Source organism: Cavia porcellus, unplaced genomic scaffold (assembly GCF_034190915.1).
Source record: "Cavia porcellus strain 051 isolate PalLab524CR breed Dunkin Hartley unplaced genomic scaffold, mCavPor4.1 scaffold_8, whole genome shotgun sequence".
Lineage (NCBI taxonomy): Eukaryota > Metazoa > Chordata > Mammalia > Rodentia > Caviidae > Cavia > Cavia porcellus.
Window position 1 is genome coordinate 94,024,779 of NW_026947491.1, and position 25,897 is coordinate 94,050,675.

General features: G+C 60.1%; 1 protein-coding gene and 1 long non-coding RNA gene across 7 annotated transcripts in view; one reads left to right on the top strand and one right to left on the bottom strand.

Moving 5' to 3' along the window:
- Abtb3 (ankyrin repeat and BTB domain containing 3) overlaps nt 1–25,897 on the top strand; it is a 151,392-nt gene that overhangs the window by 87,431 nt on the left and 38,064 nt on the right. For 4 of the 5 annotated variants that reach the window (XM_063255535.1, XM_063255534.1, XM_063255533.1 and 1 more), the window contains exons 2-4: nt 2,706–2,855; nt 10,359–10,563; nt 25,219–25,371. In XM_063255535.1, the coding sequence (XP_063111605.1) occupies nt 2,706–2,855; nt 10,359–10,563; nt 25,219–25,371 (508 nt within the window). Of the gene's footprint in view, nt 1–2,705; nt 2,856–10,358; nt 10,564–24,949; nt 25,120–25,218; nt 25,372–25,897 lie in introns of those variants that run through there. The other variant, XM_063255536.1, reaches the window with a different exon arrangement.
- LOC111754263 (uncharacterized) lies at nt 7,569–22,166 on the bottom strand. 2 transcript variants are annotated; one of them, XR_002788958.2, is made up of 5 exons: nt 18,637–22,163; nt 16,779–18,008; nt 16,264–16,363; nt 13,213–16,173; nt 7,569–8,538 (listed from the first exon to the last, which is right to left on the bottom strand). It is a non-coding gene; the product is annotated as an uncharacterized LOC111754263 (long non-coding RNA). The 2 variants fall into 2 exon arrangements; XR_010049519.1 differs by having other exon boundaries at nt 16,264–18,008; nt 18,637–22,166.

Sequence of the window (25,897 nt, forward strand, 5' to 3'; positions counted from 1 at the left end):
ATGGCCTGAGCAGGTCAGCGGCCCGAGGCGCAGTGGCTTGGGGAAATGGCACGTGGCTTCTGGGCCCCAGGCCCTGGACACACAAAGTGCAGGCCAGGCCCTTGCTAGGTAGGGGACACCTCAGTGTCTGGGAGGGCACTGGGAAGGGACAGTGTCAGGGCCCAGCTCAGCTGACCCCAGAGCAGAGAGGGCTTTGCAGAGCGGACACCTGGTACACATCCCCTTCCCCTTCTCCCTCCCTTCCCTCCTCCCTCCTCCTCCTCTTCCTCCTCCTCCTCTTCCTCCTCCTCCTCTTCCTCCTCCTCCTCTTCCTCAGACCTGCAGCTTCAGCCCAACCCGACAGACCTCACCCAAGGAGAAGGACAAGGCCATAGCTCTTACCCTGGCCCACAGGAGCGGGACAGAGAGGCTCTGTAACCACCTCAAGGCCGAATACCTGCGGATCGAGGGCTGAGCCCAGAGGCCACGGGTCCTTTGTCTGCATCTTGACCAATGTGTGCAGCCACATTTTAAACTGCAGACCTAAGTGGCCTTGTGGCAAATCCTGCAGGCACCAAGCGGGCCCGCTGGGACCCTCTGAGTCCTCTGCACTATCCGTTAGACCCCTCTCCCTGCACTCAGGGCCCCTTCCCCCCAAGCGGTGGGACTCATTACCCAGAAGCCTGGGTCACTTCTCCCTCTGGGACGTGATTGTCTGGCGCTTTGCAGTGCTTCAAGGGGTGGGAGATCCCCAAACCGGAGTCAGAGACATCCAAGTCGGGGCACCTGAGGAGAGCACATGGGCCGCCACCACGGCCACGGCTGCTGCCTCAGCCTCTGACATCACAGCTGGGCAGGGATGGAGTGACCAGAGGCCCCATTCCGGGCAGATGGAGAAGACCATGCCACTGAGGGCACAGAAGTGTCCAGCCTTGCTTGGGGCATCTGTGACAGCCCTGCGGTCCCCAAAGGAAAGCTGGGCTTTCATGAGGAGCTGCCCTGGGTGTCACGAAACCATCTGGGGACCGCAGCTGGCTCGTTGATGGGTAAAATAGCAGAGGAAATAGACAGACGGAGACCGCATCGCACACCAGGAGGGTCCCTGGTATTTTCTGTGGATTTTTTTTGCATGTCCTAGACTATGACCTAAAACACACAGTGCCCTGGTTCACAGTGCCTTTGTCTGTGAGCATTTTGGTTCACAAACAGAAGCATGTGACAAAATGTTTTTGAGACTTGCTCATCAGGTAACCAACACGACCGTGGCCATCTTCGTGCCAACGTGAACGTGGCCAAACGAGTTAAAGTCACGCTTTAAGGTCCCGCTGCGCTGTTCCGAATCACAGTCAAAAATAAGTGGTTGCAGGGGAGTCGTAGGGAGAAGCGTTGTTTCTGTTTCTGATCATCAGATAGTAAAGCGACTTCTAGTACACTTGCATTATTTACCCACAATTCTTCTTGAACCCATGAACTCCTGCCCCTGCCCTCGCCATGCCCTGGTGTCTTTTAGGAATCAGCACTCGGGAGGCGTCGAGCAGCTGCGTGGCCCGTGAGGGCAGGGGAGGGACGCATAGAGTGTGAACCCGTCTGTGGTGTTGATGCCCTGCAGCCTGCCCGGGGTTCCGGTCACCCTGTGTTACCTGTGCCACCGTCGCTGGTCACTGTGTCGGCCCAGCCTCGGGCACCGTGAGCTCCTGGGTGCCTCCTGCTGCTCCCACACCTCCAGGGCTGACGGCTTCCTGTGTGTGGCCAGCACCCACTAAGACCTCCAGTCCTCGTCTTCCACACAGAGCCCTGGGCAGGCCCCCAGTTTGTGGTTATGTGTAGAGATCTCTCCCCATCACTTGGGCAAGTGCTCACTGAGGGCAGGGGGACTCTGTCCCTCATCCCGCCACAGCCCCTAACCCAGTATCACCTGCCTTATTCACTGTATCCTCAGGGACTGCTGCTTGGTGGGTGTATCTATCAGTTTTTCCCAAGATAATGGTGAATAACAACTATCCCCACTCCTTCTGTGCACACCAAAAAGCACTTGCTTCTGTGGAGCCTCCAGGACACCTCTGGGGGTCAGGTGTCTGCTGGGCTGCAGTGTGAGTCTCTCGCCTCCTTAGACTGGGCCGGCAGGGTGTGGTCTGCTCCTGGCAGATGCAGAGCTCAGGAGAGCGAGCTCAAACTCACAGGTGCTTGTTGGCAGTGAGTAGTTTGGGGTGCATTAGAAATGCAAGAAAGGGGCAGGGGTGACCGAATTCCAGGAGTCCAGACAGCAGCCTGACCTGCAGGGGCATCTGCCGGCCCAGTATGCAGCATGCTTTGTGTGGTGACCCTCACCTGTAACCCTAGCACTCAGCAGGCTGAGGCAGGAGTATCTTTGTGAGTTCTAAGCCATCTGGATTACATACCTAGATCTTGTGTTGAAAAAATGAAGTCACTGCCAGCAGGGACCATCCCCTGGGCACTCGGGAAGCTACCGTGGAAGGTGTGGGTGGACAGTGACCCTTGGTCCCAAGGACCAGGGGGCGGAATCTCCACCAGTCCAAGGGCTGGAAGTGAACTTGCCCTGACCAGTGCCCACATTAGTACAGCTCTACCAGCCAGCTCCTCGTGGGCACCTAAGGAGCTGGACTCAGAGTCCCTGCCCCACGGTGGTTGGCAGCATGACCCTGGTGTGGCCCAGGCTGCGTCTGAAGGGTGACCCTGTCTTTCTCTCTCTCTCTTCCCCGTCACAGGGGTGCTAAGCCTGCCCGACAGCCTGAACCTGCATCGCGAGCCGCAGCGCACAGCCAAGCCGGGGGAGCTGCCCGTGTTCAGCCAGTCGGAGCTGCGGACCATCGAGCAGTCCTTGCTGGCCACGCGCGTGGGCAGCATTGCCGAGCTCAGTAAGTGGGGTGGCACCGGATGGGGTGGGACGGGCGAGGGCTCCAGATTCTGGGGAGGTGTCCCCATTCTGCGTGTGCATGGATGGAGGCCTGGTCGGTTCCCAGCCTCAGTTTCTCTGAAACAGAAACGACACCATAGCCAATGTGGGGTCCAGCCGTGGGCATGAGGAGCCAGGGGTGGCATCCGGGTGGGGCAGGTGTCACCGCCCTGCTCTCAGCCTCCTCCCAGGGCTCCCTCTGGCCAGAGGACACCAGAGCCCTCAGCTGTGCCCAAGCTGTCCTCCAGTCTCCCCTGCGGCCCTGTTGTTCCAGGTGTCCGTCCCTCAGGGCCTCTGCATTTACTGCCCCCAAGTGACCCCCCAGCTGTTCATGATGGCAGTGTGGCCTTTTCAGGGGACTTTCTGGCCCTTCTGGTGACAGTCCTAATGCCCCTAGCACCTCTTCTCAGTCCGCACAGGCTGCCTAAGTGCCGAGGTGGAGAGGGGGCTCTGAGGACAGGGGTCACTTCTCACGGCCTTCCATGCGGAGCCCAGAGCCCTGGCTTCTGAGAGCTTGGGGGTGGCTATGGGCTCTGCAGGCGCCTCCTCTGGGCCACACGTGAGCAGTAACATGGGCAGCGGTCCCCAAATGGGACGCCAACCCGATCTGCGGAGGGTGTGAGCCTCCGTGGCTCTGTGGGGGTCTGAAGTCCCTGTGATGAAGCCTCGGCCCCGGGCTGGCGAGGCGGTGCCTGTGGGGGAGCTGGTCACTGGGGCACACCCTCGAGGGGACAGTGGTACTTGGTCCTCCCTCTCAATCCTTGCTTCCTGGAGGATCTGGCCTCCTCCCAGCACACGTCCCCCATTTCCGGAACCTTCCTGCACACCACATGCTTGGAACGCATGGCTCCCGATGCCACATCGAGGAAGCCGGGGTGACGGCCAGCGTGTGGCGCCCTGTCAGAACCGAGTCAGTGCGGCGCTGAGAGGGGACAGCTGGCCTGAGGGAGACTGGGGAGGAGGAGGAGGAGGAGGCACACGGGCTCCTTGGGGAGCCGTGCAGCGTCCTGGTATGAACTCGGGACCTTGTCGCTGAGGGTGGCTGCGGTTCCCAGGGGAGCTCCGGTCCTTACTTTGAGCATCGCTTCTGGCTCCGGCGGGGAAGCTGTGTGCTGCTCAGTCTCCAGGAGGAGCTGTCAGGCTGCCTCCTGGATGAACTCTGTTCCCATCGCCAGAGGAGCTCAGACTTCACTGCAGCTGAGGGTGGCGGTGGTGCATCTCAGGGGAGCCCTGGTCCGTATCTTGAGTGTTATTTCTCGGCTCCAGTGTAGAAGCCTCAACCTACCGGCACGGCTCCTTCACCCCGCTGGCTCAGGCTTTCTGGATTCCACCGCTGACCCGAGGCCTTCCCACTCAGATCCAAGAAAAAGACTTGCACGAGTCAGTGTCGTGGGCTCTAGGTCTTCAGCTGGACTCAGGCAGGACCGTGCTGGGGGACACAGGCCCTCGGCTGCACTCTCTAGGTCTGTAGTGCGTGCAGGGATCTCCTGCACTGTCTTCGGGTCTGACTCCTTGGGTGACCACTGTAGATGACACTATCGGTCATGTCTCCTGTACTGTCCTATACTCCGTGCAATCCCCGACTGCAGCAGAGCCTGAGGCTGGGCAGAGACCCAGGCCTGCCCGGACCACGTGGGCAGCTGTGGCAAGGCTCACCCTGCGTCGTCTCCGCCCCCTGCTCTGCTGCACTCACGTCCATTTTGTATTCTGAGCACATGCCCATCACCCGCAGCTTGGGAAAAGCACTGAGTCGCGGAGTGGCGTGGCCTGCGCTGGTCTGACACCAGCGCTGGAGGAAGCGCTGCACACGAGGGCACCTGTGACCGGGCGCCAGCCCCACACGGCGCTCCCCGCTGGACCCGGAGCTGTGCGTGTCCTCGGGTCTGAGGCTGGGGTACCGCAGTTCCCAGCTGCACACGGCCGGCAGCTCTCTGGTCACAGCTGACCTAGAGGCTGGAGGCCATCTGGGTGGGCCGCGACGTGGGTCCACCCGGCCCTGGAAGCCGAGGCTCCGGCTCCTTGCTCCCTACTCCGCACCAGGCCTGCCTGCGCTGCCCGGCCTTTCTGCCCAGCACCCCGCCTGCCCAGCTGCCAGTTAAGTCCAGCTGGCGGTCACTCATTGCAGGGCTTGCTCCTTGTTGTAGAAAGGAAGCACCAAGACTTCACTGTAATTGTCTCCTTCGGAGATCTTTCCACACTGGTGCCTTGTCCTCCTTGATCAATTAGGAATCAAAACAGGGCCACAGTTTACAGGGATATAAAGGTTTTCTGGGTAAAAGCACTCAGAAATTTTTTTTTTCAAGACATGGTCTCGCTATGTAGCCCAGGCCGGCCTTGAACTCATGGGGACCCTCCTGCCTCGGCCTCCCAAGTGCCAGGATTACAGGCGTGCACAACCATGCCCCACAGAAACATTCCTTCTCTCTTGCTGGAAACCCAGTGGCTGTCCTCAGAATCCTGCTACCTATGATCCTCTTGGGTGGCCACAGGGCTTGGGTGTTGAGGAATATCCCACTCAGGTCCCACCACAGGGCCTTTACACCTGCTGCCCTTGTGCCTGAGGTCACAGGTTCCTCTCTGTCTTCACCCGAGTCTCAGCTAGAAAGTTGCCTCCTCAGGAGCCCTGCTATGACCACCCACCTCCCGCCCCCGCCACCCTCCACTCCCAGCCTGCTGCGGTTCCTGCCGCCTGAACCCCTGTCCCATTTAGCTTCTGTCTCCCAGAGCAAGACCGTAAATCCTTTGGAGAGCTGAGACTCTGACACCCCGCATGGCAGTGCACGGCAGGACTCCCTCGAGGTACCTGGCAATGAGATTGGGGTCCATGGCCAGCACCCCACCGAGTCCAGAGCTCGGTTCTGTTCTTCCCGCTGCTCCCTCATCGTGGCCGCGCCTGAGGCCGGATCAAGCCTCATCTCCTCCCCTCCCTGCCTCCCTTCCTTTCTTTTCCTTTCTTTTCTCCTCTTTTCTTTCTCCCTCTCTTTCCCTCCTGAGGGCCGGGGCTGGGACGGGACCTGTCAGAGGGCAGCCTACGACACTCACTCTCCAAGGGCCTCGGTGACCTTCTCTATGACTTACGGGAGTGACCGATCACTGTCACCAGTGCTGCCTCTGTGCACAGGAGGGGACGCCTTGCTCGGGCCCTGCGAGGCTGAGGACTGGTAACCGGAAGGCAGGGCAGAGGCCTGCAGGGAGGGGGCCTCGTCCAGCGGCCACACCTGGCCCCGCAGAGCCGTGACTTCCGGCTGCAGGGCCCAGTGCCGGGCAGCGCAGAACAGTGTGCCCAGGGCAGCTGGGAGAGGACCCTGTGTGACGCCAGCACAATTTGTCACTCTAATTGCTATGCATATTTTATGAGAGTTAGAAAAAGATTGGTTTTCCATGTGTGGCCCTGACAGGAAGTTGCCTTTTTAAGTAAATGTATTTATGGAACAAACGAGCCAATTTACAGAAAGATATTAAATGAATAAATTGTAGCTGCTGCGCACAGAGGCAGGGCACCCTGGCAGCGGCTCCCGAGGGAGCACAGCTGTCCATAGCCTGGGCCCTGAGGGCTCCAGCAGCCTGAGCCCAGCTGCCCCTGCGCTGCAAAGCTCGTGACAAGTGGACTCAAGGCTGGGGTTTGGGATGTGTGGGGCAAACGGCAGCGTGGGTGGCAGGGAGGGCACTGGGCCGTGGGATCAGCGTCTCCAAGACAGCCGGGCCCCCAGCTGGCCGAGGGGATGACAGTGGAGACAAGGACGATGTGGTCATGATGGTGGTGGTGATGATGGTGGTGGGCCCTTTCTCCATGAGGTGCCACCAGTTCAGAAGGCCTGCAGACCTCAGCTGCAGCGACACAGGGAGAGGGGACTCGGTCTGGTCAGCAAAGCCTGGAGGGCTCCTCGGGGGAGGTGGCAGCTGACACAGCCAGGCAGGCCGTAGGTGGTTGGGCGGCTGCAGGGAAGGGCACCCCAAGGTGGGAGAAGAGCCGAGCCAAGCCACAGAGTGCCTCGAGGAGGTGGGGACCCAAGCCCGACCGGCCAAAGTCACCCACACAGCAGGTTCCTGAGGCTGGGGAGCGAGGGGTGAGGTGGGCCCCGAAGGTGTGCCCTCTCCTCCTCTCCGCTTCCTCCTGACCCTTTAGTTCTCAGTACTGAACCCGAGGCCTGTCACTGAGCCGCATTCCAATCCCTTTTCTTGTTTTTCACCTTGAAACAGGGTCCCACAAACTGCTGAATCGCCCGGGCAGGGCTCGAGCTTGCAATGCTCCTGCCTCAGCCTCTCAGCGGGCTGGGGTTGCAGGTGTGTGCCCCCGCACCTGACTTGATTTTTCTTGTTTTGAGCTATTTAATGGGGGCGGGCGGGGGGAGAGATCAGTGTATTCCAGGCTGATCCTAAAAGTAAGGTACCAGGAGGCAAATGCCCGACCTCAGCAAGCAAGTTATTCCGACCTTACAAACATCAGGTGCCAGAATTCAAAGTATGGGAACCACAGAAGAGCTGGACGAGAATGTCACCCCTAACCTGCTAGGAAGAGAAACCCTCGGTCAAAAGCGTGTTGTCCTTCCTGGTTTTTACTTTGTGCACAGTTTTAATGCCATAATCCTGGCCATGCACTTTGGAATTTCACTTCTTCCCTCCAACCCTGCCAGCCTGGAGATTCTTTCGCATGATACAGCATTCTGCACTCACATTTTAATGCCCACACAAGCTTTTATTGTCCCGAGTGCAGGTATTAGAGTTTCCTTAACCATGCCTTCTTACTTGTGAGCGTTCGTTTGTCACATTTTGGATTCTTTAAATAAGGTTTGGATGTAAATCCTCGGGCTCGAAGATTGTGCTGAATTTTGAGTTCTGACACGGGGACCGGTTCCCAGAAGTGGACTTAGTGCCGTGGGCTTGGGAGCTTTGTTAATGCCTGCCTGGCACCGAATTGAGTGCCTCTGAGTCCACTGTGCCTGCAGGCAGCTTGGGGGCCTCTGGGAGAGGGACGCAGGTCCCTCGGGTAAAGACATACGAGACAGAGATGAAGCTCACCTCGCCTGCCAGCCCCTCACCCTTGACCTGCTGCTGTGTCATCTGTAAGCGGGGCATTTGGGGTGAAAGTCCTTACCCTGTGCACTGCAGGTTCTTCGCAGCGTCCCTAAGAGTGATGCACTGGACGCCCCAGCAGCCTTCTGGGTGTGACAGCCAGAAATGTCTCCCAGTGTCACCAGCTGTCCCCTGGGTGGTGAAATCATCCCAGCTACAAACCCAACACCAGGTGAAAACCCACGGCCAGGCTTCATGTGTGGGCGCTCCTCTCGGGGCCTGGCTTGCTGCCCAGTGGGTGGAGCCTGCCTAAGGCAGTCATCACTGCGCCGATGACACTGGGACCTCGGTGCATCAGAATGGAGTCTATGTCTAGAGAGCCCAAGACCAAGCACAAGGAGTTCAGTCACTGGAGAGCTGGCACCCTGCTCCCTGATGGCAACCTGATGCCAGGGCCTCAGCGGAGTGGAGGGACAAGGGGACACAGGTCCCTGCTGTGAATGTCCCGGCTTCCAGCACCCCTGCTTGGCACACTCTGTAGCGGTGTGCACAGCCCCCGCACTGCCGCCCAGCTGTCAGTCCAGGACGCACTCCGGCCAGCTGTCCTCTCAATGCCCAGCTCTGTCAGGAGGCTGTGGAGAACACAGAAGATTATAAAGCTGTATCTACACTCGGGGAAGGCCTCCGAGCACCTCATCTCCATGCCAACTCCCCCAAGGGTGGCCGGAGGTGGACAGGGTGGGCGGTGTCTTGCCAAGCACCTTTGAGGTTAAGGCGGGGTGGAGACAACTGAGAAGGGGCAGCCCTGGTCCTGCTTCACGTGGCCGGTTTATGTTTCCTGTGGCAGTGTCCCACTGGACGGATCAGCAGGACAGTGGAGACTGGGGAAAGGGAGGGAGGGAGACGGTGACGCTGTCTGCGCTCCGCCGGGCCACAGCTGGCTGCACAACCTAGCAAGAGCTGACGTCAGAGCCTGGAGACAGGGCGCCTTCCTCCTCCCAAGGCCCCCATGCAATGGAAGGGGCGGCTCAGGCAGCACCCACTACTTAATGTTGATCCTGTTCACAAACGCCCCCAGCAACACCCAGACCAGTTTCCCACCCAACAACCAGTGCTGTGGCCCAGCCGAGGGGACACAGGCAGCTGTCCAGGGCGCCTCAGGCTGGGCCCCAAGTGTGTTTCCGTAGGGCGGGTGGTGCACGGTGCATCCCTGATCACGGGGCGGTTGTCACCTTTCACCCCAGCCCTGTTACCATCCGAAGGACAGCCCGACCCTCCCTGCTGCTTGTTATTTGTGACAGCAGGAGGCAGGGCCAGGCTTCACCTGGAAATCAGCTCCACGGTGCTGTGTCCGTCAGATTTGCTGTAACAGTGACCTTCTGTTTGTGGCAAGCGACCCTCATTTTCTACTTGTGATAGTGACGGAGTTTTCCTCCGTAGACAGAAGCATTTAAATAAAACAGAACCAGCCTGATGAAGCTCAGGTGGCGGTGAAGGCAGCACCACAGGTTACCATGGTCACAAAGGTGGGCTGCACAATGACCCAAATGTACAGAGCAACATCCCAGCCAAGAAAAGCCAGGGCCTGCCTTCGAGGTGCTCCTCCAGGGTACCGTGTGGGGGGCAGTCAGGTTTGTAGGTGCTTCTGTTCAGAGTCGGCTGGCGCCGAGGCAGGGCAGCACCCAAACAGCCCATGGCGGGCAGACGGCAGCAAGCCACGAAGCCCGAGGCCCTCTCCCTTCCCTTTTGTCTTCCCAGGCTGCCCGCCCTTGGGCAGGCATCGCTCACACCCTGGCTGGGCAGCCTTAGTCCTGGCCAGAGCTGTGCCAAACCTCAGTGGACTGGTTCAGCAGCCGCCCGCCCTGGGGCCCAGCACCGCACACTGCAGATCCAGCCCCTCCGGAAAGCCCCGCACGGGGTCTGCCCACCTCCCAGGCCATCTAGACACGGGCATCAGAGCCCGAGCCCGTGGTCTGCCTGTGCTAAGAGGGGTGAGGCGGAGCCCGGGCTCCTGGTGCGCTGACCCCGAGCCTGGTGCCGGAGCACGTGCCCGGCTCTGCGGCTCTGCCACGTGACCTTGAGATGTCACTGAGCCTCTGCTTTCGCCTCTGTCAGGCGTTGGTCTGGTTTCTTCCCCAAAGTGTGCCAGGTGTGTAGCAAGCAACACCCCAGACTAGGGAGACTGTGGGGGGCAGAGGCGATCGGAGGCGGTGCTCTGCGTGAGGAAAGCCCCGGGACCACTGCGTGGGGACCAGGCAGCCCGGAGAGGGGAGGGAAGATTCAGAGCAGGCCAACAGGGCGCAGCCTGTCCACGTGCCACAGCAGGCCCGGCCACACCCAGGGTGGCACCATCGGAGACACTGGCGTCCGGAGGGTGGGATGGCACCAGGTGCCCGAGGCCTAGACAGCCCTGCCACGAGTGACGCGCCTGACACCTCGCTTCCTCCCGCAGGTGACCTGGTTTCGCGCGCCATGCACCACCTGCAGCCGCTGCACGCCACGCAGCACGGCAACGGCACCCCCCTGCACCGCCGGCAGGGCGCGCTCTACTGGGAGCCAGAGGCGCTGTACACGCTCTGCTACTTCATGCACTGCCCGCAGATGGAGTGGGAGAACCCCAACGTGGAGCCGTCCAAGGTCAGCCTGCAGGTGGAGAGGTAAGCGCGCAGCTCGCCTCTGCCTGGGGCGACTGGGCCCTGACGTGCCCGAGGTGTCCTGGTCAGCGGGTCCGCAGAGGCCGCGCCAGGTCTTGTAAAGAGTCCGGGTCGGAGGAGCCAGGGCCTCCAGAGCCCTGCGGCTTCCTTGAGCTGATGGCAGCCCGGGGTGCCACGTCCTTGGGCGGAACTCGTCTCTGCCCTTGCCTTGCAGCAGCCTGAGCTCCTAGGGTCCCAGTTCTGGACACCCGAGTACCCCAGAGTTCCGACCAACCTTCAGGAGAGGCGGCTACATGAAGGTGCCCCTGCCTGTCCTTTAGGCTCACGGTCCCCGCTCCACAATAGCTACACACGCGAGTGACCTCTGGTCATCACAGAGGGGTTAGGAGAGCCGGCTTTCCATCCAGTCCTGTCATGAAAGCCTAGGGCCCTGCGAAAGCGCCTTGGCCTGTCTGTGCCTCAGTTTCTCCACTTACACAACAAGGATGCAAAGAGTAAACTCTTCCCAGAGGAGCTGGAACCTAGTTAGCTGCACAGGGCCCGTAGCAGTGCCCACGCTGCAGCACAGAGCTGGGCAGTCCCCCCGGCTGGCAGACTTCCCCTCCATTCCTTGGTTCTGTGGTTCTGAAGCTCGGGGCTCTCTGCTTCCACCGGGATGGCTGGACCTGACCGGGCTTCTTGCAGAGTTGGGGTTCTGGGCTCTAGCTCCGGGCAGTGGGTGATGTGCCTGCCAGACAGGGACTGCGTCCTGTTTTCTAAGAAGCCCCGGCTGGCGGCGGTGTTTCGGTCTGTCTCAGGCTGACACTGGGTCTGAGGACCACTGCGTCTCAGCATCCAGGCTGAGCCAGAAGTGCCTGGTGCACATCGCATACCCTGCAGGGAGAGGAGGCGAGCACACGTGGTCCCTGCCAAACATAATCACAGAGGACATCGCCAGGTTCCCTGCGGCCCTGACATTGAGGGTGCAGTCGTGGCCCCGCCTCCATGACTTGCCTGCCTCCCTCTGGTCTCCCCATCCCGGGTGACCCGGGCACCTCAGAGCCTCCTCCAGCCCCGCTCTGTCCCTCCTGGCTGTGTCCCTCTCATGCTCAGGCAGGTGGTGACCTTATAGCACCTGTCCTGCCTTCTGAGCACAGTGATGGGACTCTCCCAGGCCACCAGTGTGTGCCACCCCTGACCAGGCGTGTGTGTGGGCCTCAGCCCCGATGAGAAGTGTCCCCCACCCTGCTGCCCGACGTCACTCACCCTCTGCCCTGGACACTCATGCAGCCCCAGGCTAAGCCTCCTTTTCTCCAGACTTCCCCAAACCCTCCTCCCAGCCCCCAAGGCAGCATGCTTCTCAGACACTGGGGCTCCTGTGACCCCACATCTAGCCCGGGTGTCACCTCCATTCCTCCCCACACCTGCCCCATGGTCTCCCTGCATGACAGCCGGATCTCCCCGCAGGCTCTGTCCCCCCACCCCGGCAAAGCTTCAGACAAGGCCCTGTTGCCCCTGCAGTCACACTCACCACCTTCCCCATGCCCGCCCTCTCGGGCTCCTTCCCTTCTGGATCTGTTTAAGCACTCAGAGTGCAATTGGAGCAGTCAGATGTCCACGGCTGCCCTGTGAGGGCTCCTGGCCTGGTGGATGCACTGGGCTGTGAGGGGAGTGGGGAGCACTGCTCTGCTCCCAAGGGGCCAGTGGAGAACAGCTGGGCTGAACTCGGGGGACCCGGGAGACCCAGGGTTCCCAGCCGGGCTTCTAGGAGCAACCTCGGTTTGTTGTCTGGAAAGCAAGACGTGGTGTCCAGCAGGGCCCAGTGTGAGCCAGGTCAGACACCAGGGCAGGCGCCTGGGCTCTGCATCCTCTCTCTCTCTCTCTCTCCCGCCTCACTGTCTCTCGTGTCTCCCAACCCAAATCAGATGCCGTCTCTTTGGCTGTCTGCTCCAGCAGCGCTGGGCAGGGCCCACAACCCTCGGCAGGCAAGGCTGGTGCAATCAGCTGTGGTGCCCAGCAGAGCCCAGGCAGTCGCTCTGGGCCTCGAGCCATCCTTTCCTCTCAGAGGAGCCTTTCTTGGCCCAGCAGTGGACTCAACCCTCGGCGCCATCTGACTGTCACATGCAACGTCTCTCTCCAGACACTGAGTATTTCCATAATCTAAGTGCTTCCACCACTTCACCCACTATTTCTTGAGCTTCTAAAACCCATCCAATGCTGCAAAGTTTTTATCTTAAATACTCAGAGCAGAGTGTGGCATTGCACACCTATAATCTCAGCACTTGGGAAACTGAGGCAGGAGGATTACTGGGAGTTTGAGGCCAACCTGGGCTTCATAGTGACTTCAAAGGCAGCTGGGCTGCAGAGGGAGGCACTGTCTAAAAACAGCAATCGCTCAGATAAGTTTTACAAAATTTCCAAACAGGAAATGACCTTCATGCTGAATTGGGGCACGGTCCCCTCCCCCACACCTCCATGACTAAAAATAGCAGTGGTTCCCTGGTGAACCTGGCTGCTGGCAATTTCTGTCACTTGTTGCCCCAAGGAGAGAAGCCAAGGTGGTCACCTTCAGAAGCAGGCGGTGCCCAACAGGAGTGCTGGGCAGCATCGCTCAGGAAAGACAGACAGGAAACCCTGTGCGTGCCCCCACCACAGCGAGATCCCCAGAATTACCCCCAGTCGGTCTAGGCAGGGTGAGCTCGAAGATGTGCAGTCACCCGTAATGTGACGGTGCCACCGATCGCCTGTCACCAGCTGTCAGAGAAGCTGACGGTGTGAAACGGAACAGTCTGAGCCGCGGAAGAGTTGAGGTGTGAAGGGACCGAGTCTGTCCCGCACACTGAACAGGACGTCAGAGGTGAACGGTGCCCAAGGGCGGCTTCCGGCGGCTCCTCCGGCTCCCAGAGTGTCCAGTCCTGTGTGTCCTCTTCATTGATGACGGATGTGACGACCAAGGAAGTGAATTTGTGATTGGCTGGTAATGTGTGTGATGCTGCACCCGCCTAGGGTGTTCTGCAGTTTCAAGTGCAGGCCACAGTCCGTGGGCAGAGTGCAGAGAGGGGCGATGGCCGGGCCTCCACCTCCTCTCCCAGGTAAGCGGGCACCAGCGCACAGCCGCCGGTGGCCCTCTGCTGTGGCAGCTGATTCACTGTCACAGGGACTTCAAGGTCCACAGCCTGGAAATACTATTTGTTAAAGTTTGCTGGCTCTCTTGGGACTCGTAACCTTCATTTTCAAAACACTGAACTAGAACTGAGTATTTGAATTAAGTTGAGCGTGCAGATTTAATGGCGGTGTGTTTACGTGAAGTGAGGTGACCGTGTTTCACAAGCTTTTCCCCAGGCTCAGCCAAACCACAGGCAATGGACTCACCCGTGGCCGCACAGTCCCAGCTGGGGACTGGATCATGAACCCCTGGTGCGAGCCCTGGGCTGTCCTGCTGTCCCCTGGCAAAGGCCCTGAGGAATGACTGCATCTCAAATCCCTGCAGTGCTTTCTGCAACCTCATGACCATTCGCAGGGTAGGACGTGAATGCACTTATTAAATAAAGTGTGATAAGCACCAGAGCCTCTAAGAAGACCTCACACTGAGGCCCCGCACCCGAGCACAAGCCCGCGGCCTGTGTGGGGTGCCTGCTTCCGGTCTCAGCCCTACACTGGTGCAGAAGGACTGGGGTTTGGTCACGAGGTGAGGACTGGATGGCACCCAAGCTTTGTAGTATTGCATGGGGGAGCACCCTGGAAGGCACGGTTTCCGGGAGCTGTGTCGACTGAGGTGGGAATGGAAGTGGAAAGCTCACTGCTCCCCGTGCAGGATCCCCGGGCTGGGGGCCAGCGGCAAGGTGCGCTGGCAGAGGATTCTCAAGGCGGTGCTCTGGGCCCCTCCTTGGAACACTCTGTCCCCTCGGACCAGCGCCTGGCTCCTCCCTTCAGGACTCACCTCGGAGGTCGCCTGAGGACCCCTCCCGACCGTCTGAGATGGCGCCAAGGGCCGCCCTGGCGCAGTGCGAGGTGCACATTAAGTGCTCAGTGAAGCCTTGCAGAACTGGAAGCGGGTTTCACCGCTGGGCATTCTGCCACCTGGCTGCTGTCCACTGCTGGCCCAGGCTGGCCTCTCCTTGATACTGATGCCTGTGACATGCAAGCCCTGCCTTGCACAAGCCTTGCAACCCGAGCCTGTCCTCACAGCCCCTCTCCCACACCAGCCAGCCCTGACTCTCCCTATTTCCCGATAGCAAACCAAAGCAGGGCGCAGCGGCATGACTGTTATCCCAGCTTTCCAGAGGCTGAGGCAGGAGAAGTGCGGCAAGTTCAAGGCCACATCGTGAGTTCAAGTCCAGCCTAAACTATGTTGTGAAACCCTGTAAAAAAAACGACAGGAGACTGAGGCCAAGGGCATTTAGCAGGTCTGGATGTTCAGGAGGAGAGTCGAGGGTCCTTGAGGGGACAGAAGTTGGAGAACAGGGGACCCCTCCCGAAAGAAGTGTGATGGGGAGCACCAAGCCCAGCATAGCACAGGAGGAGCCGGGCAGGGAGGAGCCGTGCCCTGAGTGTGTGCAGCAGAGGCGTTGGGGCCGTGGACGGGACGTACATCTGCTGTGCACCCGTGTGAACCCTGACCTGTTTTTCTTCAGCACTGGGAGTGGAACTCAGAGCTTCTCCCTGAGCCGTGTCCCCAGCCCGTGCTCATTTTTTATTTTGAGACGAGGCTCACTGAGCTACTAACTTGCCCAGGCGGGGCTGGAATTTGCAGTCCTCTTGCCCCAGCCTCTCAGAATGCTGGGGTCACCGGTGTGCATCTCTGAACTGCTACTTTGGAAAAAATGCTACTTGGAAAGCTAAGCACCTGCTGGAACATTAATTGCAGCCCTGGATTTAACTAATGAGTAACGTTGCATCCATCTATGGGATACAGTGTGGTATTTCAGCCATGTGTTTGGATACTTTCATCCTGGAGCCAGAACACCTGGGTTGAAATCTGGCTCTGATGCTCACTAGCCGCAGGACCCCGAACAAGTTACTCACCCGCTCCGAGCCTGCCTTCCGTTATCTTTAAAATGGGAAATAAGCACAGAGCCCACCGCTGGGGCTCAAACATGTCGATATATATTTTTTTCTCTAATTCTCTGTCTGTCCACATTTCTAGTACGCGGTGCTTGCGGTGCCCGTGGGGAGCCGGCCCTTTTCCCTGACGCCTCTGAATTCGTTTTTCATGCCTTTCCCTAAACTCTGGCTCCCATCGCCTTCCGTTCTGGAGAAGCCTCTCTTCCGTTTCCTGGCATCTCTGTTCTGCTTCACTCTTTGTTAATACTGTGAATACACTGAAAGCCCCAAAACTCAGCTCCCGTCGGGCTGCTCCTGAAAACGCCCACTGCGGGGTTAAACTCTGACGGCGCCACCTGGGACCCCCGTAGGCCGTGGCTTCTGTGACAGGCTGAGAATCACCAGTGATGGTGATGGTGCTTTTGTCTCGGCTTCCTTAATAGCTTACAGCCACCTCCACTCTCAGGCTGCATCAAGGCAAGAGCTCAGCTTCCAGAGCAGCTTTCATCCGGACATGGTGGCGTACTCCTGGAGGCTGAGGCAGGAGGGTTACCATGAGTTCAAGGCCAGCCTGGGCTACACAGTGAGACCCTGTATCAAAAAAACAAAAATAAACAAACAAAACCAAAGCAACTTCTGCCTGCCACGGTCGGGTGGCAGCTTCCTGGGTCAGGGCCTCACCTGCGCTGGCTGGGCTGCTTAGCCATCGGCAGGTTCACATGCAACTGCAGCTTCTGCTCCAGTGGGACCCGCAGCTCCTGTCACCTGCTCCAGAGCCATGCTGCAGGACAGTGTGGGGACAGCACATTTCTGCCTTTGCAGAAACTTCCGGGGCCATCCTGAGCCATCCTCACACAGGGAGGGGCCTCTGTGTTGTGCAGAATAACCCCAGAACTTATTCCTAAACTTTATTTACTTTCAATCCTCCTGCCTCAGCCTCCCAGAGTGCATACCTGCAGAACCCACCTTTTAAATCTTTACCTCAGTGCTCCTTGAGCTTTTGGGGTTTTGTTTTATTTTAAATATTTTTATGATTAAACATTCATTCATTGTACAGGAAGTTCCCCGCACATGTGTTAATAGTAATGTTTGTTACACTGGCTTCCCACAGTGCTTTGCACCTCAGTACTCTGCAAGACCTATTGCCTCTCTCTCAATGACCCCATGAGGTCAGTGTGTTCAGTGTCTTCACTGACCGGATGAGAAAAGAGGGCTGGAGGAGAGGCGCAGGGTCCCGGGAGGAACAGCTCAGCGGCTGAGTGGGTGGGGAGGGCAGCGTGTAGTCCGGACACTGCACTGTGGGTCAGATCAGCGGTTCTGTGGGGGACACAGGGAAGAGCCACAGATGGGCCACGTGGAAAGCTGGGGTTCGTGGTGGGGGCCAAGAGTCAGCTGAGTCAGTCAGTCAGGGTTGGGCTGGTGGCTTGCAGTGTGAGCCTGTATAACCAGAGGGTGAAATGCTTCCCTAGGGTTTGGTGAAGGGCCACTGCCCTGAGTGTCCCCCTTCCATGCTGTCCCCATCCGCTAGCTGCAGGGGCCCAGCCTTGAGGTTTGGAAGTCTGCAGGAGGACAAGGCCTGCAGCCGTCACCCAGACCAGGGCTGGGGCACCCTGGACTGCTGTGGCGCCCTCACGAGGGCCCCTCTGGAGGGAGGCTCCTCTGAAACCCCGCAGGCATCCTCCTCACACCGTCTGTCCTCCTCGGCCGCCTCCCCAGACGTGCAGCCTGAGGACAGGTCCCAGGGCGCACAGCCAAGTCCCCAAGAGGCTGGGCTGGGGGCTGAGCCCGGCACTGTGGCCCAGGCCCTGGTCCCCATCGGTCCCCATGGTGACTCTGACACAGGGGATTGCACACCATCACCTCCGGCTGTCCCTGCTGCTCTGGAGGTGGCACCCAGTGGGTGGGGACAGAGCAGCAGAGGGCTGGAGCAGGGAGGCCCCCACGGGCATGAGCACCATCCCATGAGGGATGCACTTGGCCCCTTCCCCGGGGTCCCCCCACCTGGGCTCTCCCGGTGGCCTGGGGCCAGCAGTCCCTTGGGGCCCTCTGCTTTGACGCCCAGGGCAAATGAACATGGCGGGGGCAGGACAGAAGAACTCCAGTGAGCATCTGGGCCAGAGCCCAGGGCCGCATGCCACTCCCCTGCCATTTGAGAGCTGGACCTGGCATGGCCAGCACCGCGCATTGCGGTCAGTGCAGCTGGGCAGAGCCGATCCGGCCCATACGGGAGGCGGGACCGAGCTGACCCTGACTTCCTCTAGCCCGGCTGCTCCATCTGTACCCCGCTGCCCACCGCCTGCCGGGGGCCTTAGAGGCCCGCATCATCCCCGCCTTCCCCTCTACTCCCCTCTGTCTCGAGAGGACCTCATCCGCTGTCGTCTTCCTGTCCTGGAGATACAGATGGGCTCCTTTGCTAACTCTGGAAACTACAGAAAAGAAAACAGAGGAGGAAAATTAAAATCAGCCTCCATTCTGCTTCCCGGAGGGAGCTGAAACTACTGTGCAGCGCCTGTTCCTGCCCTTTTTAATCCAGAAAGGAAGGGCTTTTAAATTCCCTGTACCGTGTGTAGATAATTTTGTATTTCTTTTTTATTTCACTTAATAACATACCAGGAGCGTTTCCCGGCCCTGCTGTGTGCACTCCAGCACATCATTTTTAATGACTGCACGCTATTCCACGATATTCCGACTCTCAACTCATCGCAATTCACCTAATGGTTCCCACGTTGCTGGTTGTTTGAGTTGCTTCCAAGTTGCAAAGTCCCGTTCTTTCTAAACTACCCACGGTGGCATGACTGCAGCGTCCACAGAGACGCCAGGGATGTGGAGTGGCCGGCTTGGAGGGTGAGATCGTGGGGCACTGACCCTGCACCCCACTGCCCCCTGCCAAGGTGCCAGGTCCCCTGGCCCTTGGACCCCTAAGAAGAGGAGATGATTCCAGGGAGGCCCTGAGATTCACCAGCGTCACGCAGGCAGAGGCGTGTGGAGCTGGATCTGCTCAGGGACCCTAGAGGCCTGCCCTGGTTGTCAGCAACATCAGAAAGCAGCACTGACCTCGCTCACGCGTGTGTGCTTCGCCAGGTCTGCGGCAGGACAGCTCGGCGGCTGGGGAGGGGTGGCCCAGGGTCTGGTTCTTCCTAACTCCCAAGTTCCCTTTGTGATCTGCGTCGTTTTTGCTGTGTATGAGAAACTCAGCTGCGTTCTTCCAGGTGCGTGAGGGGTTGGGCAGGACTCCTGGTTCAGGCCGGGCCAGGAAGTGGCCGAGGTGCCGGTGGCAGGGAGCTGGCAGCTTCTCAGTGCCAGCTCCACACTGCCCGGCTGGCACCAGCCCTTCGGCTCCCATGAGTCCCTTCCACAGAGTCCACCCTCCAGGCCCCGGGCCTGGGCAGTGGGGCGTGGGCATCCACCACCCTCTCTCCTCCCAGGGTCCTGTCCTTCTCGGTCCCTGGAGCACATTCTGAGTGCACTTCAAGGCCCTCTTGTGGGCAGCCTGGCACTCTCACACCCGCCCTGGTCACGGTGCGCCCCAAGCCACTGGACAGAACTCGTGATCAGATGAACACACAGGGATCATCAAGGACAAGGAGGTTTCCTGCACTTGGGGCTGCGCTGGAAGCCTGCTTGGGGCACCGCTAATGCTGCTGGACTGGACGCCAGGCGGTCAGCCGCCAGGGGAGTGGAGCACAGCCAGTAGTGCCCTCTTCCCAGCTCTCCAGGTCCCCGTTCCTCATCCACAGCCTCTCCGTCGCCTTCCTCCTCCCTCGGTGCAGGTTCACATGGAACCCTGAGGCCAGACCTTGCCAGGCAGACACGGTGGTGGGTGAAAGGCCCTGGGGCAGGATCTTGGCATGCAGGAGGACCAGCGAGGCCAGAGCAGCATGAGAGAGGAGAGCGGCAAGAGAGGAAGTCCGAGGCGGGCAGCGTCTGCTCATCTGGGCCTTCGAGGCATGCGCAGGATGCCACAGACAGGGCACAGTGATGACAAGAGCAGGCCTGGGGCCCGGAGTGGCCCGAAGCTCGGGAAAGTTGTCCAGAGGGTTCTGTGGGCAGTGGCCTGTCTGCCCTCATTGCCGTGAACACGAGGACGGGTTAACAACCCTACCCCGGGTGAGTCGCCTGGCCCAGGACGGGAGTGGCCACAGGACTGTTGTAGAAGCTTCCTGGCTGCAGCCTCTTGGCCACCCGCTCTCCACACCGCAGCTCTGTGGCAGTGGCGGCTCAGGTGCTGGGGACCCGGCACCCCAGGGGAACGGCCCTACCCACCCCACCACATCTGATTCATCCCTGTCTTCTGCGGTCTGAAGTCTTTAGGGACCACTGGATTTGTTCTGGGCCCTCAGGGGTCCTGGGCTGGCTTTGAACCTGGTTGTTAAGTCAAGCTTGCTTCTCATGAACTCTCAATTATGTGAAACAGTACAGGAAAGCGGGACCTGAGCCACGTTGGCTGCTTTTATCCTTTGTTTAGTCTTTATCCCCGTCCCAGTGGGAGACCTGCCGGGATTCAGGTGGAGCTGGTCCAGAGAGCTGGGTCATACGCTCGACAATTCATTCAGCAGACACCCATCCTCCATGCATGGAGAGTAGATTCAGGATCCACAGGATGAAGCCGAGAGGCCAGGGCTCAGTGGTCCCTCAAGTGCCACGGTGAGGAGAAAGGACAGACCGGGCCCTCACCCAGCGTGGCTGGCCGGATGGTGCCAAGTGCCTCTGTGAGCAGGTCGGGGGCTTGAAAAGTTCTCAGTCACTTCTGGTCTCGACTCACGGGCTGCAAACCACAGGCTCTGAATAGCACTGTGCACAGAGCCACGTGCAGGGTGCCACAGAGGCAGAGGGGACAGTGATGAACAGGACTGGGGGCATCTTGGAGACACTGTCCAGAGGAGGTGACAAGCAGGACTTTCCGGGTGGAGAGACACAGAGACGACGGGTGAGTGCCGTGTCCCCGAGCAGCTGGCATGAGCGGGCTGTGCAGGTGATTGGCAGGTGTGGACGAGACTGAAAGGATGGGCTGTGTCCATGTCCGTGACGTCCTGGGTGGGCCACCGGGAAGTACACACTTCCTCTGTCACATGCCCGATTCTGTGGCAGCCTCCACACCCCAGCAGCAGGTGCTGGGGGGCGGGAGGTGCCCAGGGAGGTAAGACAACATCACCTCTAAATGAGTCCGTACACAGAGGACACCAGCCCGTCCAGAATGCAGGTACTGGACGCAGGCCGGGGGGACGCCGAGGTGGAGCATGGCTGAGCATGCACGGGACATGGTCTCCTTCCCAGAGCCCTCCCCGGTGACACGCAGCCAGGGCCCAGCCCTGGATGCTCCCAAGCCAGCTGCAGACAGGCAGCTTCCCCACCTCCCGTTAGGGAGGCCTTGCTCCTGAACCCCTGGGTTGGAGACTTCCGGGCATTTATCTTGAAGAGGCACCGGTCCAGAGTGGCCCCTTCCTCCTCTCCTGCAGAAGCCCCCCCCCAACCTGGAGGACATACCTCACCCAGTAGGACCATCGCCATGGCAACCAGCACGCCCACCTCCTACCCTGCCATGCTCCAGCGCTGATGCCCACAGATGCGGCGGTACCATGAGTATTGCTATAGAAACCAGCACCGGATATTGTCTGCTGTCGTTCAGCGGCTTTTCCCTCCTCCACATCCCCGGAACGGAGAGCGCCCTGAACCACAGTCAGCCGCGTTCCTCCTCCCAGCCTGAGAGGCGCGACTCCGGCCGACGCAGGGCGCGTGGGTTACGAAGCAGAGGCTGCAGCGGCCACGGAGGCTTGCCTTGGCCTGGAAGAAGGCAGGGGCATTGTCTGTGGCATCCAGCAGAGAGACGGCAGGGGCAAAATGGGTGACGACAGGAACGACAGCTGCCCGCCCCTGAGCACTGGGCCCAGGCGAGGGACACAGTCCATCCTTACATCCATGCTGCTCCTTCCCTGCGGCTGCCGTCAAACATCCCCACAAACACAGCAGCAACCTTACAGTTCTGGATGCCAGAGCTCTAAGACTCCTGGGCCCAAGTCCGGGGTCTCGGGGCTGGTTCCTTCAGGAGGCGCCAGGGAGGATCCGTTTCCTGCCTGTCCAGCTCCAAAGGCCCTGAGGCCTGGGCCCTGCCACCTTCTTGACGCCCTTCCAGCTCCCGTGGTCACACATCCTCCTTCCTCCCAGGCCTTCCTGCTCCCTCCAGCAGCCTGTGGTGGGATTCTGGACCCCAGTATAGTGCGGGGTCATCTCTTCAAATTCTTGCATAGGTCACGCGTGCAAAGTAAGTTTTGCGCCCCCAGGAGCAGGTCCCAGGGACTGGGCTGTGACATCTCTGGGGGCCTTTCTCAGCCAGCCATGTCCTCTGAACCCAGTTATGCTCCCCACTGTTCCAGTCAGCAAATAGACAAGGCCACTGAAAAGCACTGTCCAGTGCCACTCTGGGTCCCATCCTTTCGCTGCTATGATGAAACACCCTGGACGAGGCCTGAGGCCAAACTCCAGGGCCAGCACCCCGCAGGGCCAGCGTCCAGGGAGTGTGGCTCTCTGCTTCCCAGGTGGCGCCGTGGGCTGCATCCTGCAGAGGGGCACAGCGGTGTCCTCGGGAAAGGCAGGAGGGCAGCACAGCGCTGCCCCAAGCTCTGATCCCCTCATGACAGCAGAACCTTTCCCAGCCACGCCCTGGTGCTTCGGAGAGTTTTCACATGAATTTCAGAGGGCATCCTAACATCTTTTGTGAGAGGATCATATCTTCTGATCTCCCAAAAATTCCTTTTTTTCCCCTAAAATTTCTATCCCTGCCTTCCTTGAACTGCCTTTCCCAACCCCGAGGCAACTGGCCTGTCCAGTACAGTCCAAGCATATGCGATTCCATAAGAAGCAAACAAAGAATGTGGCCAACTGTCACCAACCTGCAGCTCTGTCAATAAAGCTTTACTGGCACCAGGCCCCACTCGTTCATTCAGGTGTGGACGGTGGCTACCTTCTCCATGGCAGAGCTCACAACTGCAGCAGGGACTGTCTTGCCAGGAAGTCTAATGACCTGCTGGCTTCCATTTACGGAAATGGCTTGGAGCCTCTGAAACAGATCACAGAGGATACCAAGGCCCAACACTCAGGGCCAGAGCCAGAGACCGACAGCAAGCTGCTGACAGATCCACGGCACCTACCTGAAGAGACGTCAGCTGTGGATGCTGCCTGTGCGTCCACCGCGCCTCTCAGGAACCCACACACTCTCTGGCTCCCACTAAAATCTGGGTGCTGCAGCCTTTCTGAGCTGACTTCTGGACAGACCCCGCTGAAGCCCAACCAGACCCTCTGTCCCCTCCCAGCACCTCTCCTGATGCCGGGGATTTAAGTGGTGGCTGTCCTGTTTGAGCTGACCACCTCCCTGCTCTGTTCATCCCAGCCACTTGATCAGAGCTGACAAACCGGGCTTGCCCCAGAATTCCCAGGATGCAGAAGTCCAGGCCCCACCCCAAGTCCTGCCCAGCCAGAACCCGGTGTGAGGTCGGGGCCTTTGCAAACCTGGCTAACCCGCCAGCTGCTGGGCTGCTTCTGGGTTGTAACTCATGCTAACAACTTCAGAACGCAGTACACACTAGGAAAACGATGTTCTCTTCGAGTATACATAAGGGAAACCTGATCTGTGTTTTTCCTGAGCATTCTACAGCCTTTCCTTGACTCGGGTCCTGGAATTCTTTTCCATCTCCAACTCTTCCAAAGAAAACACCACACATGATGCTATGAACAGGCAGATAAGACTTCTTAGTGAGTGACTAGCAAACTGGTCAAAGCAATGACAAGAAGGAGACTTGAAAAGAGAGAACAGGCACAGAGACAATCCCGGGAAGCTGGACTCCTGGCTTTGGGGCCTCATTGCTGAGTCCTCTGGAGGTCCCACGAGGTCTTGGCCAGCTCTTGGACATTTACTGGGCATCCCCGCTGCCCCCGGACCCGGGCCAGACACTGGGCCTGAAGCTGTGCTTGGAGCCCTTGGACTGGGAAAGAGAAGGGGCCTCTGAGGACAATGGGGGAGTCCTGGCCACTTGGGGTAGTTTCCAAGGATGACAGGGACACAGTGACAAAAATAAGCCCTGCTTCACCAGACGCAGTACAATCCAGCTCAATTTCCAGGCAGTGTGTGTTGATTGAGCACCTGATCAGAGTAGGTGATGGCGCCAGGGTCCAGGGAGGCCACCGGTGCCCTCCCCGCAGGCCCACAAGCCCGGAAACCTGGTGGCACTGGTGTCACCGGGGAAGAACCGCTGACTTAGTCTATCTGGTGAGCAAGTACCTTCCCAGCACGCACCCTGCTGGCCGCTGTCCCGGGGCCGGGGCAGGAGTACCAAGGCCAGCACCCCTGGTCACGAACTCCTGGGTTTGGGTGCTGACGGGCACCCGGGCCAAGGGAGGTGGATCTCCTGGGGAAGGCGGGGCAGAGGTGTTGGGAGAAGCACTTGGGGAGCCTCGGGGTTTTTAAAGGGCTGGAGGCCTGTGCCACACGTCCAGATAGCTCACTGGGGTACAGGTGTGTGCTGGGAAACTGGACCAGCCCGTGAAGCCCACAGCCTGGTCAGACACCAGCTCTCCTCGCTCCGTCCTTCAGCCGTGCTCCTTGCCCTCAACAAGCATAGCTCCCCCTTTCTGTAAAATGGGTACACACACACTCAGCTCCGAGGCGGACCAGCACAGGCTGAGATTCGGAACAGGCTTGACGGAGACAGGGTACAGGCTGTGTCTGCTCACAAGGTGGAAGGGAGCGCACCGTTTCTAAGCTTGTGGTCCCCAGCCCCCGAACTTGAGGCATGGATAGGGTCTGTTTATTAAAACTGTGGCCTTGGATGCTGTGTCATCTGCATTGCTGGAATGGCCCAGAACTTCGTCTTAAGGCCTCCAACCTGTCCCTTGCCAGTGACTTTGGAAGAGGTTTTAGGAACTGGGGGTGGGAGGCTGTGCGCTGTAACAAGCCCCAGGGAATCCGGAGGTACCTTAAACTCACCTGGGCTTCTGTAAGGCTGGTGGGCTTTCCTGCCCAGAGCCGGGAGTGGACTGAGGGAGCACACACACACACACACACACACACACACACACACCCCAGGCCCAGTCCTTAGCCCTGAGGCCCGGCAGCTTCCCCTGGCTGGAAGTCAGAGCCTCTGCACTTAGCCAGCTGGACTCAGACTGCAGTGATGGTTGCTCCAGAGCTGCGACCCCAGGGAACCCGAGGTCAGGGAACCAGGTCCCCGAGCCTGGCTGGCTGCTGTCACTGGGCTTGGAGAGGTTGCTGTGGGCTTGGCCAGGTGCCCCAGGCCAGGTGGGAGGGACACCGGGGCACTTGGGATTGGGCGCGGAGCGGAACCGGCATCTCTCTGCGCCCCAGTGCTCCAAGTGACGCATTGTCTCCCGGCTGCACGGTCGCCAGGAGGGACAGTCGCTGGGTGTCCTCGGTGCACGGATGAGGAGACCGAGGCCCCCAGATGGCGTGGAGTCCGCCCCCGGGTCACCCGCGGGGTCAGGCTGCCTGGGGAGGCTGTCGCCGGCCTGCGGGGTCCCCGTCCCGAGGCAGGGGCAGGGGACGGGAGGGGAGGGAACAGGGAGGGGCGAGGTGGGGGCGGGGTCCCCGCGGGGCGCCCCCCTCACCCCCACCCCCTCGTCCCCCAGGCCGTTCCTCGTGCTGCCGCCGCTGATGGAGTGGATACGGGTCGCCGTGGCGCACGCCGGCCACCGCCGCAGCTTCTCTATGGACAGCGACGACGTCCGCCAGGCGGCCCGGCTGCTGCTGCCCGGCGTGGACTGCGAGCCGCGCCAGCTCAGGTAGGGGACGGCGGCGGGGGGGACAGCGGGCAGGGGTGCAAGGGAGTCAGGGCGGGGAAGGGGGAGGGGACTGGGAGGGGGAGGGGGAGGGGAGGGGCAGGGGTGGGGGAGGGGAGGAGCGCCCCGCCCCGGCAGCCCCCACCGCGGCCCGGGCGCCCGCCCTCCCTGAGCTGTGGCCTCTCCTGGTCGCCGCCCCCAAGTGTCCGCGGCAGCGCGGGAGGGGCGGGCGGCTGGGTCCCCGTGACGGCGCCGCCCACGCAGGCGCAGCGGGTGGCCGCGTGGCTGCTCCTCCGCGGCTCTCCCGCGGGTGCGGTGCCTCCCCGGTTTCCCTGGTCTCCAGCCGCAGGCGCCTTGCTGCCCCCCTGCGCAGTGTGCAGGACCCTGCGCCTCCGCCCGGTCCCGGCGACTGCTGGGGTGACCCGGCCGCTCGGGGCCTCTTTCGCATAGAGAAACAGTGGAAACCACAGCCCCTCAGGGGAGCCAGAACCAGGTGACAGTGGGGGTGCGCCCACGTGTCGTGTGTGCC